The 18,424-nt window shown below is 40.2% G+C and overlaps 1 protein-coding gene and 1 non-coding gene across 3 annotated transcripts in view; both read left to right on the forward strand.

The window, feature by feature from the left end:
* The window catches only part of IPO11 (importin 11), a 234,481-nt gene that overhangs the window by 29,374 nt on the left and 186,683 nt on the right, over positions 1–18,424 (forward strand). For both annotated transcript variants that reach the window (XM_010385211.2, XM_030926735.1), the window contains exons 3-5: positions 2,684–2,784; positions 10,181–10,253; positions 12,322–12,525. In XM_010385211.2, coding sequence (XP_010383513.1) covers positions 2,684–2,784; positions 10,181–10,253; positions 12,322–12,525 — 378 coding nt within the window. The remainder of the gene's footprint in view (positions 1–2,683; positions 2,785–10,180; positions 10,254–12,321; positions 12,526–18,424) is intronic.
* LOC115896654 lies at positions 2,874–2,981 on the forward strand. Its single transcript, XR_004056563.1, has one exon. It is a non-coding gene; the product is annotated as a U6 spliceosomal RNA (small nuclear RNA).

Raw genomic sequence — 18,424 nt, forward strand, 5'->3', positions numbered from 1 at the left:
TATTTTCCCAAGTGTAGTTGAGATAGACTGAGTGAGATCCACCAACTTCCACAATATTCCCATGTTACTTCCATTTGTTCACTCATTTGCTCAATAGAAAGTTAGGAAGTTTCTGCTTTGCCAGGCACTGTGCTAGGTTCTAGGTGTAAGACAAGACTCAGTCTAGTATAGAAGGTGGACATGTAACATGTTAAGATCAAATGTGATTAATGTGGTAAAAGAAGTGCATCTTTTGTAATGGAGACCCAAAAGAGGGACTTGCACCCAGTTGCCAGTGGTTCGAAGGAATAAATGTGAGTTACACAACTATCATTGTAATCTTTTTTCTTTTTTATTTGTATTTACACATGATTTTCTAAAATTGGCTGTATAGCGTACGTTCCTTTTTTTTTTTCTTTTTGTCTGAGATGGACTCTTGCTGTGTTGCCCAGGCTGCAGTAAAGTGGTGTGATCTCAGCTTACTGCAACTTCTGCCTCCTGGGTTCAAGTGATTCTCCTGCCTCAGCCTCCTGAGTAGCTGGGATTACAGGTTCCCCCCACTATGCCTAGCTGATTTTTTGTATTTTTAGTAGAGACAGGGTTTCACCATGTTGGCCAGGCTTTTCTCTAACTCCTGACCTCAAATGATCCACCCACCTTGGCCTCCCAAAGTGCTGGGATTACAGGCATGAGCCACTGGGCCCAGCCTGTATTCCTTTTTGAAAAATACTTGACCGGTCGCAGTGGCTCACCCCTGTAATCCTAGCACTTTGGGAGGCCAAGGCGTGTGGATCACCTGAGATCAGGCGTTCAAGACCAGCCTGGCCAACATGGCAAAACCCGTCTTGGCTAAAAATACAAAAATTAGCCGGACGTGGTGGCGCATCCCTGTAATCCCAGCTATTTGGGAGGTTGAGGCAGGAGAATTGCTTGAACCCGGGAGGTGGAGGTTGCAGTGAGCCAAGATTGCGCCACTGCACTCCAGTCTGTGCAATGGGAGCGAGACTCCATCTCAAAAAAAACATAAAAACTTATAAATGTTTTTCTATAGCAAAGGACATACTTCCACATCATTTTTGGCTTTGGGATTTTCCTATACAAGGTTTGAGAGGTCACCTCTGGGAATTTGAGTTGTTTTTGGTCTGAGACATAGTATAATTATAGCCATTATTATTACTTGGATTAACATAATGAATACTTTTTTTGAGTAATGGTTAATTTTGAGTTGAGATTATTCACATCACATGTGGTTTTATCTGTCTTTTTTTTTTTTTTGAGATAGAGTTTCACTCTTGTTGCCCAGGATGGAGTGCAATGGTGTGATCTCAGCTCACTGCATCCTCTCCCTCCCGGGTTCAAGCGATTCTCCTGCCTCAACCTCCCAAGTAGCTGGGATTACAGGCATGTGCCACTGTGCCTGGCTAATTTTTGTATTTTTATAGAAACAGGATTTCTGCATGTTGGTCAGGCTGGTCTCGAACTCTCGACCTCAGGTGATCTGCCCTCCTCGGCCTCCCAAAGTGTTGCTATTACAGGCGTGAGCCACTGTGCCTGGCTCCCTTTTTTTTTTTTTTTTTTTTTTTTTGAGACGGAGTTTTGCTCTTGTTGCCCAGGCTGGAGTGCAGTGGCGCGATCTCAGCTCACTGCAACCTCCGCCTCCTGGATTCAAGCAACTCTCCTGCCTCAGTCTACTGAGTAGCTGGGATTACAGGTGTGCACCACCACGCCCAGCTAATTTTTTGTATTTTTAGTAGAGATAGGGTTTCATCATGTTGGAAGGCTGGTCTCGAACTCCTGACCTCAAGGTGATCCACCTGTCTCAGCCTCCCAAAGTGTATGGAACAAGTGTGAACCACCATGCCTGGCCGCTTTGTGTCTCTTAAAAGTGTTCTGCTGTCAAACTTTTGTTTTTTTGAGACAGAGTCTCGCTGTCACCAGGCTGGTGCGCAGAGGCGTGATCTCAGCTCACTGCAACGTCTGCTTCCCTGGTTCAAGCGATTCTTCTGCCTCGGCCTCCCGAGTAGCTGGGATTACAGGCATGCACCACCATGCCCAGCTAATTTTTGTGTTTTTAATAGAGTTGGGGTTTCACCATGTTGGCCAGGATGGTCTCGATCTCGTGACCTCGTGATTCGCCTGCTTCAACCTCCCAAAGTGCTGGGATTACAGGTGTGAGCCACCATGCCCAGCTTTATTAAGCTTATTTACAAGCGTAATTGTTTTGATAAGGAGGATACTAGAACTGTATATACTTCATAAATGTGGATATGATATATGTAGTGATAGAATGTAAACAAATTTAATTAAAAGATCTGTCCAGGCCAGGCGTGGTGGTTCATGCCTGTAATCCCAGCACTTTGGGAGGTCCAGGCGAGTGGATCACCTGAGGTGAGGAGGTTGAGACTAGCCTGGCCAACATGGTGAAACCCTGTCTTTACAAAAAAAAAAATACAAAGTATCAGCTGGGCTTGGTGGCAGGCACCTGTAACCCCAGCTACTTGGGAGGCCAAGGCAGGAGAATTGCTTGAACCTGGGAGGCGGAGGTTGCAGTGAGCCAAGATCGTGTCATTGCACTTCAGCCTGGGAGACAAGAGCGAAACTCTGTCTCAAAAAGAAAAGATCTGTTCATATTTTATTGTGGGTACATTAATTATACTTTTTACTTATTCCATGCTAATTCTAATATTATGTTTTTTATTTATAGAATATTTTCACAAACCACACTTTGGATATAAATGTAAGGTGGCTTGCTGTACTGTATTTTAAACATGGAATTGATCGCTACTGGAGACGTGTAGCACCTCAGTAAGTTCCATCACTTCCCCTATTCCTTGGGTGTAATCCTTCCCAAATTCAGGAATGTGTAAGAATGTACTTGTTTATGTAAAAAAAATGTGTTAGCACTTCTGCAGCACATATAACTAAAATTGGAGCAATACAGAGATTAGCATGGTCTCTGTGCAAGGATGATTTGTGAAGTGTTTGATATTTAAAAAAATGCAAAAAAAGTGTTTACTGAATAAATGTTCTATTTAGTTAATGAGAAATCAACAGCTATATTATTGTTTTCTTCATAGTTTTGGGTGTGTGTGTGAGTGTGTCATGTTGGCCCTCTGCTTGCAAGGATCATGCTGAGTGAGTCATGTTGAACAAAAGCCCTTATTTTTAGTCCTACGCACATTAAAAGGCTGAGGCAGGAGGATTGCTTGAACCCAGGAGTTTGAGACCAGCCTGGGCAACGTGGAGAGACCCCATCTCAAGAAAAAAGAAACAGAAATGTAAGGTTAGGGTTTGGGGAAAAAAAACCATTCAGAAGGAAATCCCGGGTCAACTCTGAACCAGCTGGGTGTAATTTCTGAGTCTTATGCATTCTTTCTCTGTGGTGGGGATGGATTAGTATACATTTGTAATCACATTAGTATTCAGTTATCACTGTTTTTTGTACCTCGTTAACAAATTTCTCTTAGTAATTAATTTTACATGTTATATAATCAGTGGGAAATCATTGTAGACATGACCCTGGGATTTGTTTGTTACAAAGTACGGTACTGAATTTTTCCTAAGCAGCATCATAATCTGTGTTTTCCAGTAGATGGCACTAAAGCTCTGTAAATTCTTAAAGCCATAAGACTTTTCTCAGTCTGAATACTTCAAAATGCATATAAAACATGTCCTTGAATAATATTGGGAACAAGAAGAGTATTTTCAGGCTGCACTTAGGATACTATATTAAGATTTAAAGCAAACATGTCTTCTTTTTTTTTTTTTTTTTTTTTTTGAGACGGAGTCTCGCTCTGTCGCCCAGGTTAGAGTGCAATGGTGTGATCTCGGCTCACTGCAAGCTCCGCCTCCTGGGTTCACACCATTGTCCTGCCTCAGCCTTCCAAATAGCTGGGGCTATAGGTGTCTGCCACAGCACCTGGCTAATTTTTTATATTTTTAGTAGAGCCGAGGTTTCACCATGTTAGCCAGGATGGTCTCGATTTCCTGACCTTGTGATCCGCCTGCCTCAACCTCCCAAAGTGCTGGGATTACAGGCGTGTGTCACTGTGCCTGGCTGGATTAATTTTTTAGATAGGATTAATTCATAATTTCGGGGAGAAATTTGGTAGGTAGTGATGAGAAAGTGTGCATTATTGGTTTATAGGCAATGGCCCAGCAGCACTTTTCTACTGCTTTGTCCAATTAAATTTTGCATATCTCCTAAGATTCATTTTTGTTTTACTGTTTTGTTTACATTTGGTTTTGTTTACCTCACTTGAGGTCACGAGTTTGAGATCAGCCTGGCCAACATGGTGAAACCCCACCTCTACTAAAAATACAAAAATTAGCCAGGTGTGGTGGCGGATGCCTGTAATCCCAGTTGCTGGGGAGGGTGACACAGGAGAATCACTTGAACCCAGGAGGTAGAGGTTGCAGTGAGCCGAGAACGTGCCACTGCACTCCAACCTGGGCGACAGAGTGAGACTGTGTCTCAAAAGACAGACAGATGGGGAGAGAGAGAGAGAGAGAGAGATGTGTGTGTGTGTGTGTGTGTGTGTGTGTATATATATATATATGAACATACATAGAAATATATATATATATAAATGATTATTTTGAAGGTAAAGTAAATTATTAAATATTTCAGGCTACACTTTTACATAATGAATTAGAACCTGGACTTTTGCTTAAATTTAAAAAGTTATGAGAGAATTTATACAGTATTTGGTAGTTAAATCCCAAGCTGTCTCTTTTCGTATATATTGAGATAAAAGCTGGAAAGGAGATGAATGTATTTAGAAAGGGGGAGCATGGGTGGCAGATTAGTAATTGAACTTATAAACTTGAGACTTTTTAAAAATATGCTTGTTTCTGTACTTACCTATTTCATTTTGTATAGATCCTACTCTTAACCGTTTTCACAGAATGAGAATTAACTAACAAGCTTGTTACCATTACCATATACATTGCAATTTATCTGGGTCCTAATTAATTAAATACTATCCAATTTCTGCTTGGAACATAGTTTGATTTCATCTAATGATAACATGCATAAAATTAAAGGTGGAATGTAAATTATTATTAGAGAATTGTTAAAGATGTGAATTTTCTTCAGGTTAATGGCTTGTTTCTTTAATATATATACAATCCCTGACTTATGGTGGTTTGATTTAACGAATTTTTTTTTTTACTTCACTATGATGCAAAAGCAGTATGTATGTATTCAGTAGAAACTGTACTTCAAGTGCCCATACAACCATTCTGTTTTTCACTTCCAGTACAGTATTTTTCATTTTCACTACAGTGTTTAATACATTAACATGAGATATTTACTACTTTATTATAAAATAAGCTTTGTGTTGGATGCTTTTGCCCAACCGTAGGCTAATGTAAGTGTTCTGAGCATGTTTGAGGTAGGTTAGGCTAAGATACGATGTTCAGTAGGTTAGATATAAAATAAATTTTTGACCTACAATATTTTTTATTTACTGTGGGTTTATCAGGAGGTAACCCCATCGTAAGTCAGGAGCATCTGTGTATTTTTTTGCATGATCTATTTTGATAGTCATTATACACTTTTTTTTGTTGTTATTGTTGAGATGGAGTCTCGCTCTGTTGCCCAGGCTGGAGTGCAGTGGCACAATCTCGGCTCACTGCAAGCTCCGCCTCCTGGGTTCACGCCATTCTCCTGCCTCAGTCTCCCGAGTAGCTGGGACTACAGGCGCCCGCCACCACACCTGGCTAATTTTTTGTATTTTTAGTAGAGATGGGGTTTCACCGTGTTAGCCAGGATGGTCTCGATCTCCTGACCTCATGATCCACCCACCTCAGCCTCCCAAAGTGCTGGGATTACAGGCGTGAGCCACCATGCCTGGCCCATTATACACTTTTATTGTAGTTAGAGTTATGCAAACTGATGAACCTGGCTCCTTGGCATAGAAGAAAAGTTCAATTACAAGTTTAAAGCAAAATATTGTAGGAGAACACATTATGTCGGATTTGATAGTAGAAGGGAACTATTAAAGTTGGAAAGTATAGCACAATCATAAAAGGATTAGAGAGATATTTTTAATGATCTGAATGTTTATGTTAATCTTGTTTTCTCATTTGTTAACTTTGAGTAAGTCATTAAGATTTTAAAATACTTTCTTTGAAGTGTAATATATAACATACTTTAAACAGTGCACAAGTAAAGGTGTAGTTTGAATGTTCATAATGCAAAGACACCTGTGTAACTGCCACTTGGAACTAGATAGAACACTTACAGCATTCTAGAAACTTTTACACACATTTGCATTTTATTACCACTTATAGTCAGATGTGTGTTCAACTTTAGTAGATATTGTTAATTTTCTAGGCTGGTTGTATCAGATTGCATGGCAACAGCAACATACGAGTGTTAGTATTTGCTCTGCATTCGTATCAGCACTTGGTCTGATCTTTCATTTTAGTCTTTCTGGTGGACTTGGTAATTTTAGTTTGCATTGTCTTTAATGATCAGTACTTTTTAAATGTACTTATTGGTCATTGGGGTATCCTATATTGTGAAGGGTCTGTTATTTGAACGTTTAAAAAGTTGGATTATCTTATTGATTTATGGGACTTTTATTTTGGATACAAGTCCTTTGTCAAATATATGTATTACAAATATCTTCTCCTAGGCTAGGTGCAGTGGCTCACGCCTGTAATCCCAGCACTTTGGGAGGCCTAGGCAGGCAGGTCACCTGAGGTCAGGAGCTCGAGACCAGCCTGGCCGACATGATGAAACTCCATGTCTACTAAAAATACAAAAACTAGCTGGACATGGTGGCGCACATCTGTAGTCCCAGCTACTGAACAGGCTGAGGCAGCAGAATCTCTCGAACCTGGGAAGTGGAGGTTGCAGTGAGCTGAGATCATGCCACTGTTTTCCAGCCTGGTCAACAGAGGGAGACTGTCTGCAAAAAGAAAAAAAAAAAAAAAAAATCAACTTTGTGACTTGCCTTTTCACTTTCTTCAGAAGCCCTTAATTTTAATGAAGTTTAATTTAATTACCTTTCTATGATTATTTATTTTGGGTTGTAGTTTTTTTTATAATTTTTTTTTTAAGAAGACAGAGTCTTATTCTGTTGCCCAGGCTAGAGTGCAGTGATGCAGTCATAGCTCAGTGTAACCTCTAACTGCTGGGCTCAAGCAGTCCTCCTGCCTCAGCCTCCTGAGTAGCTGTGACTACAGGTGTGTGCCACCAGTGCCTAATTTTTAAAAATTTTTTGTAGAGATAGGGTCTTGCTGTGTTGCCCAGGCTAGTCTTGAACTCCTGACTGAAGTGACCCTCCTACCTTGGACTTCCGAAATGCTGGGATTTACAGGTGTGAGCCAGTGCTCCCAGCCTATTTATGAATTTTTTGCTCAGCCGGTGGTCATGAAAATACTCTGTTTTCTACTGAAAGATTTGTTTTCCTTTTCTATTTTAGGTGTATGATCTATCTGGAGTTTATTTTTGTACAAGGTGCTCATGTGAAGTAGGGACATGTGTTCTTTCTCCATTGCATCGTGATTGTACCCTTTCTTTTTTCTCTCTCTTTTTTTTTTTTTTGAGACAGGGTCTTGCTCTGTCCCCTAGACTGGAGTGCAGTGGTGCCATCATGGCTCACTGCAACCTTGACTTCACAGGCTCCAGTGATCCTCCCACTTCAGCCTCTGGAGTAGCTGGGACCACAGGTGCATGCCACCATGCCTGGCTAATTTTTGTATTTTTGGTAGAGACAGGGTTTCGCCAAGTTGATCAGGCTGGTCTCGAACTCCTGAGCTCAAGCAGTTCCACTCTCTTGGCCTCCCAAAGTGTGCTGGGATTATAGGAATGAGCTACCATGCTCAGCTTTGGATTTGTTTTTTCATCCAATTTTATCATAAATGTCTTTTAATTTTGGTATTATGCCCATTTATACTTAATGTAATTACTAATATATTGGGATTAAATCTGCCCACACTTTGTTCTTTTTCTTTTTCTTTTTTTTTTTTTTTTTGAGACAGAGTCTTGTTCTGTTGTCCAGGCTGGAATACAGCGACACCATCTCAGCTCACTGCAGCCTCTGCCTCCCGGGTTCAAGCAGTTCTCATGCCTCAGCTTCCCGAGTAGCTGGGATTACAAGTGTGTGCCACCATGCCCAGCTAAATTTTGTATTTTTAGTAGAGACAGGGTTTCACTGTGTTGTCCAGGTTGGTCTTGAACTCCTGGCCTCAAGTGATCTTCCTGCCTCGGCCTTTCAAAATGCAGGGCTTACAGGCGTAAGCTACTGTGTCCAGCCTCACACTTTGTTTTCTGTATGTCTTGGTATCTGTTCCCTTTTTTCTTTCTTGCTTTCCTTTGGATTACAGTAGTTCCTCCTTATCTGCAGGTGATAGGTTCCAAGACTCCCAGTGGACGCCTGAAACTGCAGATAGTCCTAAGTCCTGTATTTAGTATGTTTTTTTTTTTTTTCAGTCTGATAACAAAGTAGCTACTAAATATCTAGTGGGCAGGTGGCATGTACAGCATGGGTGTGCTTGACAAAGGAATAATTCACATCCCAGGCCAAACAGGGCAGGACAGCATGAGATTTCATCATGCTATTCAGGATGCTATGCTATTCAAAACCTATGAATTTTCCATTCCATTCATTGAATCTACTTCATTGATGGTAGATTACTAAAACCATGGAAAGTAAAACTATGAATAAAGGAGAACAACTGTATTCAAGACAGTTTTTATTACTCAGTTTTACTCTAAAATGTTTAGTATGTTTTCATTATTTAAGTGATTGTAACATGGACCCTTGATATCCTTGTATTAGTACCTTACCTTTTTTTTTTTTTTTTTTTTTTTTTTTTTTTTTTTTTTTTTAGAGACAGGGTCTTGCTCTGTTGCCCAGGCTGGAATGCAGTGGCACAATCATAACTCACTGCAGCCTCCACCTCCTGGGCTCAAGAAAGCCTCCTATCTCAACCTCCTGATCCTGAGTACCTCAGTCTACAGGTGTATACCGCCATGTTCTGCTAATTTTTTTTAGTTTTAATTTTTTGTAGAAATGAGATCTTGCTATGTTGCCCAGGCTTATCTTGAACTCTTGGCCCCAAGCAGTTCTTCTATCTCAGCTTCCCATAGGATTGGGATTACAGGCATGAGCCACCATGGCTGGCGCTTTACTTTCTCTAGTTAATGCCAGAACCTTGTAGTAATATGTTAATTCTGTCTAATCCCTTTTGTTTTTAATGCTGTTGTTGTTGTGTGCTTTAATTTAATTTAATTTAATTAATTTAATTCTGATACCCAGAATGGAAAACCTTAAAATGAGGCATTAAAATCTAATGTACATTTACTATTCAAAAAAATATTTAAGAGACAAGGTTTTGTTCTGTTGCCCAGGCTGGAGTGCAGTGGTGCAATCATATCTCACTGCAGCCTTGACCTCTTGGGCTCGAGCCATCCTTCTGCATTGGCCTCCCAAAAGTGCTGGTATTACAGGCCTGAGCCACTGTGCCTGGCCTTCATTTTAAAATTAACAACACATTCATACGTATGTATTCAGTCTTATACAGTAGTGTTCTCCTTTTCCTGTCCAGTACCTTTCTGTTTTCCCTTCTCATATGCAGTCAAAATTATTAGTATTGTGTTTATTCTTTTTGGAGATGTTTAAATGAAAGGTTTAAGCTAGTTGATTTTCTCATAAGTCGCCCGTCCCAAATATTTTCTGATTCTGAATCTCTTGCCCCATAGAATAATCTCACACAGATTTTATGAAAGAAGCCGATGAAGTGACAATATTTACTTGTATAGATTTTTTTTTAGCCATCTATTTTTTTTTGTAGGCTACTATTTTTACATCAATAAAAGTGAACATCATATATATTAATTATTTGGATTTGTCTTATTTACTCTTGCTTACTGTGTAATGCTTCCCATTTATTCAATCGTGAAGGAATTTTATGCTTCCAACTTACCTGATGTGTCATTGTACGAGTAATAGAAATAATCTTGTTCATTTCCCAAAACCAATCAGGGACAGTTGTTTACAAGACTTTTTATTGTTAAAGTTCATAGTAGTGCTGATATACAAGTAATGGAAATAATCCTTTTCATTTACAAAAACCAATCAGAGACACATGTTTGAAAGACTTTTTATTATTAAAATTTACAGTAATGCTTACCTACATTTTTTATTAGGTGGCATTCTTTTGCATAATCAATTTTTTTTTACAGTGCTCTGTCAGAGGAGGAGAAAACTACACTGCGTGCAGGGCTCATCACCAACTTCAATGAACCAATAAACCAGGTTAGTGAGAAAAATGAATGCTAATTTTTCTTTTAATTTGTTCTGCTTTTCCAAACTAATTTTATATTCTGGCATTAAAATGAAAAATAAATAAAAATATCACTATTGCACTATTTTTGTTTGTGATGTTTTTCCTTTTTTTACATTTTGAGATCTGTTTGTAGCTTTGAGTAGTTTTGATTAGATTTGGTTATTAATTATTTAAAGCCCAGAAGTCATTTTAAGGTATATTTGTATACTTTTCAACTTTCTCATTTTATGAGCCTGTATTTAAAGCAAATCTCTCTATATAGTCATGTGATGCCTAGTATTGTTTTGGGCAACAGTGGACTACATATATAATCGTGGTCCCATAGGATTATAATGGAACTGAAAAGTTGTTCTCACCCATTGACATCATAGCTGTCCTAATACTGTAGTGCAGCGTATTACTCATTAATTGGTGGTGATGTTGGTGTAAACAAACCTATCGTTCTGCTGCTAGTCTTACAAAAGTATAGCACATAAGATTATTATACATTCTGTGATATTCACACATTCACACAAATGTGCCTAATGACACATTTCTCAGAATATATCTCTGTTGTTAAGTGATACATGGCTATATTTGTAGTCTTACTGCGTAAGAATTAATTTTAATGATTATAATTTTTAGATTATCTTCCCCCCTCCCCTTATTTTTTAATTTTTTTAGACAGAGTCTTGCTCTGTTGTTCAGGCTGGAGTGCAGTGGTGCAATCTCAGGTCACTGCAAGCTCCACCTCCCGGGTTCACGCCATTGTCCTGCCTCAGCCTCCTGAGTAGCTGGGACTACAGGCGCTTGCCACCACGCCTGGCTAGTTTTTTGTATTTTTAGTGGAGACATGGTTTCACCGTGTTAGCCAGGATGGTCTCGATCTCCTGACTGCATGATCCGTCCGCCTCGACCACCCAAAGTGCTGGGAATATAGTCGTGAACCACTGTGCCCGGCCAGTCCCCACCACTTTTTTAAAAAAAACCTACAGAATGGCTTTAGGTTTTTTTCTATTGGTTGCATCTATCACATTTTCAGTTCCTACTATTCTGTGGCAGCTAGATAGTAAATTATGTACAGTTTTATCTTTTTTTTATATATTGAGGTTTTTCTTCTAAGAATAAAATAAGTTTTGCTTATAGGTACAATAATTCTTAAGTTTTCTCGAGATAATACTTGATTATGCTTGCTTTTTTAAATTGAGCTATTAAAGCACAATTGTATTTGGCAATATTTCCAATACAATTTTATTTTGACCTGTTTAAATGATCTCAGTTCTTTACTCTTTCTTGACAAAGGAGCTAAAGGATAATGGAGAAAAACAGAGTTACCTTTAATGGGGCAGGAGGTGATTAGGGAGGGGTTTGTGTTACTGAGCGATGAACAACTGCCTAATTGTTCTTTCAGCTAGCATTTGGGAAACAACGGTGTGTAGAAATATCATTATTTAAATGCCCAGTATTTGATGTTTCTTTCTACTTTTAGGTCAGGATTCTTAAACTTTGTGGTCACAGGATCTCATTTTACTGCTAAAATGGAAGACCTAAAAGAGTTATATCTGTTGATATTTACTGTGTTATAAATTAAAACTGAGAAACTTAAAAATATTAGTGTAAAGAATTATGTCATACTTGTCAACATAGCAGTTTTGGAAATGAGCAATAGTAGCTGTTTCCCAAACAATAAAAATTTAGTGAGAAAGGTGGCATTGGCATGCATTTTTAGGGTCTGGCTATTTAAAGGAAGACATCTAGGTTTTCATATCTGCCTCTTCATTTACTCTGTTGTGATACATGATAGACGTTATATGAAGAAAACTTTGTTTCACACTGACAGGTAATTGGGTAAAGGAGGACCTCATAGGTCCCAGAAAGTGTCCTAGCTCTACCAGGGGTCCATGGGCCACACTTTGAGAACCACTGTTTAAGCAGTCATTCAGTGAAATTTGTTTATTTTTATCAGATGTATAATTAACAAGGTGATTTTTCACCGAGAATGCGTTCCTTATCTATTGCCTTGATTCCATTTGTTTATTTCTCATTTTTTCCTTTTAGATTGCAACTCAGATTGCAGTGCTGATTGCAAAAGTTGCTAGATTGGATTGTCCCAGACAGTGGCCTGAACTAATTCCCACTCTTATAGAGTCTGTTAAAGTCCAGGATGATCTTCGACAGCACAGAGCATTACTTACCTTCTATCATGTTACCAAGACACTGGCATCTAAACGACTTGCTGCTGATAGAAAACTATTTTATGATGTAAGTGATTTCACATAGTTAAATTTGATTATGAAAATTGTGCGGCCAGGTGTGGTGGCTCACGCCTGTAATCTCAGCACTTTGGGAGACCAAGGCGGGTGGATCACGAGGTCAGGAGTTCAAGATCAGCCTGGCCAACATGTTGAAACCCTGTCTCTACTAAAAACTACAAAGATTAGCCGGGCGTGGTGGCACGCGCCTGTGGTTCCGGCTACTTGGGAGGCTGAGGCAGAAGGATTGTTTGAACCCGGGAGGTGGAGGTTGCAATGAGCCGCGATTGTGTCACTGTACTCCAGCCTGGGCGACAGGGCAAGACTTCTCATTTCACTCATTTCTCATATCACTGCTGGGCAGTGATATGAATAAAAAGATCACTTAGTTGCCAGTGAGGAGTATTGGTTGTTGAATACAGTCTTAAGGAGATCAGTTTGAGGTAAAGGAAGTACTTCAGATGAGATGATACATCTCTTAAATGAAGCTGTGGTAAAGAGAACAATTAGGTGGGCATAGAGTTGACATTTAGGAGTAGAATTGATACGTCTGGGTAATTGAAGGATGTAGGGCAGATATAGGAAGGAGTTTGACATAAGTATGGGATGACAGCCATTTATCAGGTTTTTTGCACCTTTTGTTTTTGGTTTTGGGTTCGTGTGTGTGTGTGTGTGTGTTTTTTGAGACAGGGTTTTGTTCTGTCACCCAGGGTGTAGTGCAGTGGCATGATGGCTCACTACAGGCTTGACCTCCTTGGCTCAAACCATCCTCCTACCTTAGCCTCACGAGTAGCTAGGACTACAGGTACACGCCACCACGCCCAGATGGTTTTTTTATTTTTTGTAGAGATGAAGTCTCACTGTGTTACCCATGCTTTGAAATATTTTTAACAGTGTTCTTTGTTACCTTTTGTAATTGTAGAGAAATTAAAGGTATATAATTTTAAGTCTTATTGTATGGTCACATGATAGGGCTTAAGAAACTATTTCAGGTGGGTTCTGAATCATACTGCCCTCCAAAAAAGAAGAGGGTGACATAGTGTTTTGTAGAAAGATTTTTCTTTTGTCTTTCTTTTTCTCCTCTAAATGTACTTTAAATATTGCTCATGCTTTTCCCTAAATTGGCAGGCTTTTCCTTGGGAGCTTCCAAAGTTCCTTTTACTTCTGAATTTAGCATGTGGTCTTAAGCAGCTTTTCCCAGACCTCCGTCTGACTTTTGCGCTGGTCTCTATTTCACCGTCCATGATTAGAGATGCTTCATTCTTTTTTTTTTTTTTTTTTTTTTTTTTTGAGACGGAGTCTCGCTATGTCGCCCAGACTGGAGTGCTATGGCCGGATCTCAGCTCACTGCAAGCTCCATCTCCCGGGTTCACGCCATTCTCCTGTCTCAGCCTCCCGGGTAGCTGGGACTACAGGCGCCGCCACGTCGCCCGGCTAGTTTTTTGTATTTTTTTAGTAGAGACGGGGTTTCACCGTGTTAGCCAGGATGGTCTCGATCTCCTGACCTCGTGATCCGCCCGTCTCGGCCTCCCAAAGTGCTGGGATTACAGGCTTGAGCCACCGCGCCCGGCCGAGATGCTTCATTCTTAAAGAAGGAGATAGCCTAGTCCTATAATGTGGAAAGGAATCAATGAAGAGTATGCAGCACGTAGAAGAGAAGGGATCTAATGGAAGGAGCCAAGTAGAGAGAGTTCTAGAAGAAAATACTTGTCCTAGTCTTTTTATGTTGCCTTTATTCCTTCACAAAAATTGGCCAACTTTTTGTTCCTGAGGACTCTTATTTTGTCTTGGACTCACAGTGTAGAGCCTCTTCTTTGAGAATGGACTAGGGAAGAGGGTGGGAAGAGCAGTGTATAACCTTGAGCTGTCTTCCATGCCAAAAACATTCATTTTCAGTCTGTTACACACAGACTGAGAGGTTTCTGAACCACACCTTTGGAATCCTCACTTTGAGGATACGGCTTGGCGATTTGCACTTTTAACAAGCTCCCCATAGGATTTTTATATACACCAAAGTTTACATCAGACCACATTGTGTCCTTTCCATTTTTAACTCAATGGGTTTAAATAGCCAGTCTTATGTTCATCCGAGGATATTGTGTGTAAGAGAAATTATTTTTGATAGTTTAAGGTTGCTTTTTAAATCCTTTTCACTTTTGCTTGATTTCTAACGAGGACTAAGTAAATGGACAGTTGACTTACTCAAGTCTTTCTATGAAATTGTTTTTCCTTTTCCTCTGTCCTATCCTCACCTCAAACCCTGCACTTCTAGGACTTACTTTTGTGTTAGGGAGAGTCTCAAAATCAATTGTCTAGAAGATTCTTGGTTACAGTTACCTGTTATTAAAGGCTACCAGTCTATAGAAGTTTTAATTCCTATTTCAACTTTATCAAAATTTACTCTCCTAATACGTTGCCTTACAGGTACAGTTTATATTTAGTTGAGGCAATCTCCACAGATTATAGAGATAACCAGGGCCTTAAGCTGGATAGCTTGTGTGAGTTAGCTTCTTGCTTGTTTTTTTTTTTTTTTTTTTTTGTAGTATGAGACTAGTTCTTCTACATATAGAAAGAAGTATATGCTTAATTAGCATCTTGTAGTTGCTTTCAATATAGTAGTCACATTGTACTGAATTGTAATTGCTGACTTATTTTTCTCAGATTCACTACATTGTAGTTTTTATTCCTGTTACCCTACTGCATAGTCTAAAAGAGTACACATAATGATTGATGCTCAATAGCTGTTAAGTGAATGAACAATAGAATAGGAGACTTCTTAGATGCCTGCTGGATTTCAGAGTGATATAGTGCCAAACTTCAAAAAGCAGGGTTTTTGAGAGATTAGTCAAAGCTAAAAATACCTGGAAAAAATTCAGATTAGCACTTTTTATTTTGGAATGGTGCAGCTGAACCTGGAGATAGGGACTATAGTAGGGACTGGGAAGGGTATCCTGTCTGACGCAGTTGAGGTACAAGATGTGTAGTTAATTGAAGGTAGCATATATGGGAAGACATTACTATAAAAAGCAATTTTGCTAGTTAATACAGCTGTGCCTATTATTTTGGTAATCCGAAGCATGGAAAATCTTCCTTTTAATAATAAAGGAAGATGCCAAGATGGTCCTCAAGTACCAAATTAGTTTCCTACATAAAAAAATGTAAGGGTCAGGCTCATGCCTGTAATCCCAGCACTTTAGGAGGCTGTGGCGGGCACATCACCTGAGGTTGGGAGTTCGAGGCCAGCCTGGGCAAAATGGTGAAACCCCGTCTCTACTAAAAATAAAAAAACTTAGCCGGGCATGGTGGTGCACGCCTGTAATCCCAGCTACTCAGGAGGCTGAGGCAGGAGAATCACTTGAACCCAGGTGGTGGAAGCTGCAGTGAGCCGAGATTGCACCACTACACTCCAGCCTAGACGACAGAGAGAGACTGTCTCAAAAGGAAAAAAAAAAATAGTAAGCTCATGGTTGAGCTGGTTGCTATAGCAAAGTGTAGTGCACAGGGTACACTTAAAATGGCTACCTGCGGCTCAGTGTGTCTCAACAATTGTTATACCCTTTCCTCCTCTTTGTTAAAATAAGCTCTTTTGAGGGGTGACAAATTACAAAATCAGCAGTTGAGAGCAAATTGTTTTGCAGTAACAAAATTGAGCTTGATTTGACACAAAAAGGAATCCTTTTTTTTTTTTTTTTTGAGAGAGAGGGTCTCTGTCTTGGCTCACTACAACCTTTGCCTCCTAGCTTCAAGCAGTTCTTGTTCCTTAGCCTCCTGAGTAGCTAGGATTACAGACATACACCACCATGGCCAGCTAATTTTTGTATTTTTAGTAGAGACAGGGTTTTGTCATGTTGCCCAGGTTGGCCTCAAACTCCTAGCCTCAAGCGATCCATCTGTCTCAGCCTCCCAAAGTGCTGGGATTACAGGCATGAGCCACTGTGCCCGGCCAGGAATTCATTTTCTGTTTTTTTGAGACAGTGTCTCGCTCTGTTGCCCAGACTGGAATGCACTGGCACGATCTTGGCTCACTGCAACCTCCACCTCCCAGGTTCAGCCCCCCTAGTAGCTGGGTTTACAGGTGCATGCCACCATGCCCAGCTAATTTTTGTATTTTTAGTAGAGATGGGGTTTCGCCATGCTGGCCAGGCTGGTCTCCAACTCCTGACCTCAGATGATCCACCCACCTCCGCCTCCCAAAATGCTGGGATTACGGGCATGAGCCACTATGCCTGGCCAGGAATTCATTTTCTATAAAACAGTATGCCTTTACATATAAACCTAAATATAGTAAAATGGACATTAACCACAGTTAAAATCCAAAGTCTCTAAAAATAGGGAAATTTAAGGTACAGGTAGCAATTGTAATTAAGTTGTGAGTATGTTAATAATGTCCCCAAATCACGATGTGTAACCCACAAAAGTATATGCTACATAGCGAGTGGCACAAACATAGGTGTCTACAACCTTGACCTCCTAGGCTCAAGCAATCCTCCCACCTCAGCCTCTGAACTAGCTGGGACCACAGGTGCCTATGACCATGCCCGACCTGGATATTAGGGATTAATCTTAAGTTTTTACTTCTGTCTAACAGTCACTCAACAGTTATTGAATGCCTGCTCTGTACAAGAGATATGTACAATATTGTGGGAGACAGAAGACAGAATTAGTAGTCTCTTTATTTATTTTTTTTTTTTTTGAGACGGAGTCTCGCTCTGTCCCCCAGGCTGGAGTGCAGTGGCCGGATCTCAGGTCACTGCAAGCTCTGCCTCCCAGGTTTACACCATTCTCCTGCCTCAGCCTCCCAAGTAGCTGGGACTACAGGCACCCGCCACCTCGCCCAGCTATTTTTTTGTATTTTTTAGTAGAGACAGAGTTTCACCAGGTTAGGCAGGATGGTCTCGATCTCCTGACCTCGTGATCCACCCGTCTCGGCCTCCCAAAGTGCTGGGATTACAGGCTTGAGCCACCACGCCCGGCCAGAATTAGTAGTCTCTTTGACAGTTCATGTGAAAGAACACATGAACTTTGGAAAGCTGAGGTGGGAGGATCCTTGGGGCCAGGAGTTTGAGACCAGTCTAGGCAACATAGTGAGATCCTACCTCTAAAAAAATTTTAAAAAATTAGGCATGGTGGTGTATGTACGTCATCCTGGTTGCTTGGGAGGCTGAGGCGGGAGGATTACTTAGGCCTAGGAGTTTGAGGCTGTAGTGAGATATGATTGTGCTAGCCTATAAGACAGAGTTGGACCACGTGTCTAAAACATAATAATAATAGTGTTCCTGCTCAACAACACTTGAATTATTTGGATGATAAGGGTAAAAGAATGCTGTGTGGCAAGGCAAAGTCAAGTTACAATACTTCAGAAGGTCGTCATGATGAATTATTATATTTTCTGAACAAAGGAGAACTGCATAGCTGCTTTGAGATGGGTTGGTTAGTGTAAGATCACTCACCCTCATAGCAGAGACTTGCAGACTTACTCCTTGTAAACTTAAGACTTCATGATGTGGTTCTTAGGGGAAATGTCCAAATAAATTGAAATTACGAAAGCTAAATTTGAGAATGCCAAGGCGCCACTTACATGATGTAGCTCCAGCCTTTAAGATATTTACAGTGCAGTAAAATTTATTTAAAAGATAAATGCCTTTGTGAGCAAGTCATCAAATAGGTTTAATAGATCTTATTTTCACTTTTGTTGATTTTAATTGTACGTTAAATGCCATGTTGATTCTGTTTCTTATCTCTTGCTCTGTATAATTTTATAGTGGCTTTTTTTCCCCCCTGAGGTTTGAGTCTTGCTCTTTCGCCCAGGTTGGAATGCAGTGGTGCGATCTCAGCTCACTGCAACTTCTGCCTCCCAGGTTTAAATGGTTGTCCTGCCTCAGCCTCCTGAATATCTGGGATTACAGGTG

This window comes from Rhinopithecus roxellana, chromosome 3, assembly GCF_007565055.1.
Source record: "Rhinopithecus roxellana isolate Shanxi Qingling chromosome 3, ASM756505v1, whole genome shotgun sequence".
Taxonomy (NCBI): Eukaryota; Metazoa; Chordata; class Mammalia; order Primates; family Cercopithecidae; genus Rhinopithecus; species Rhinopithecus roxellana.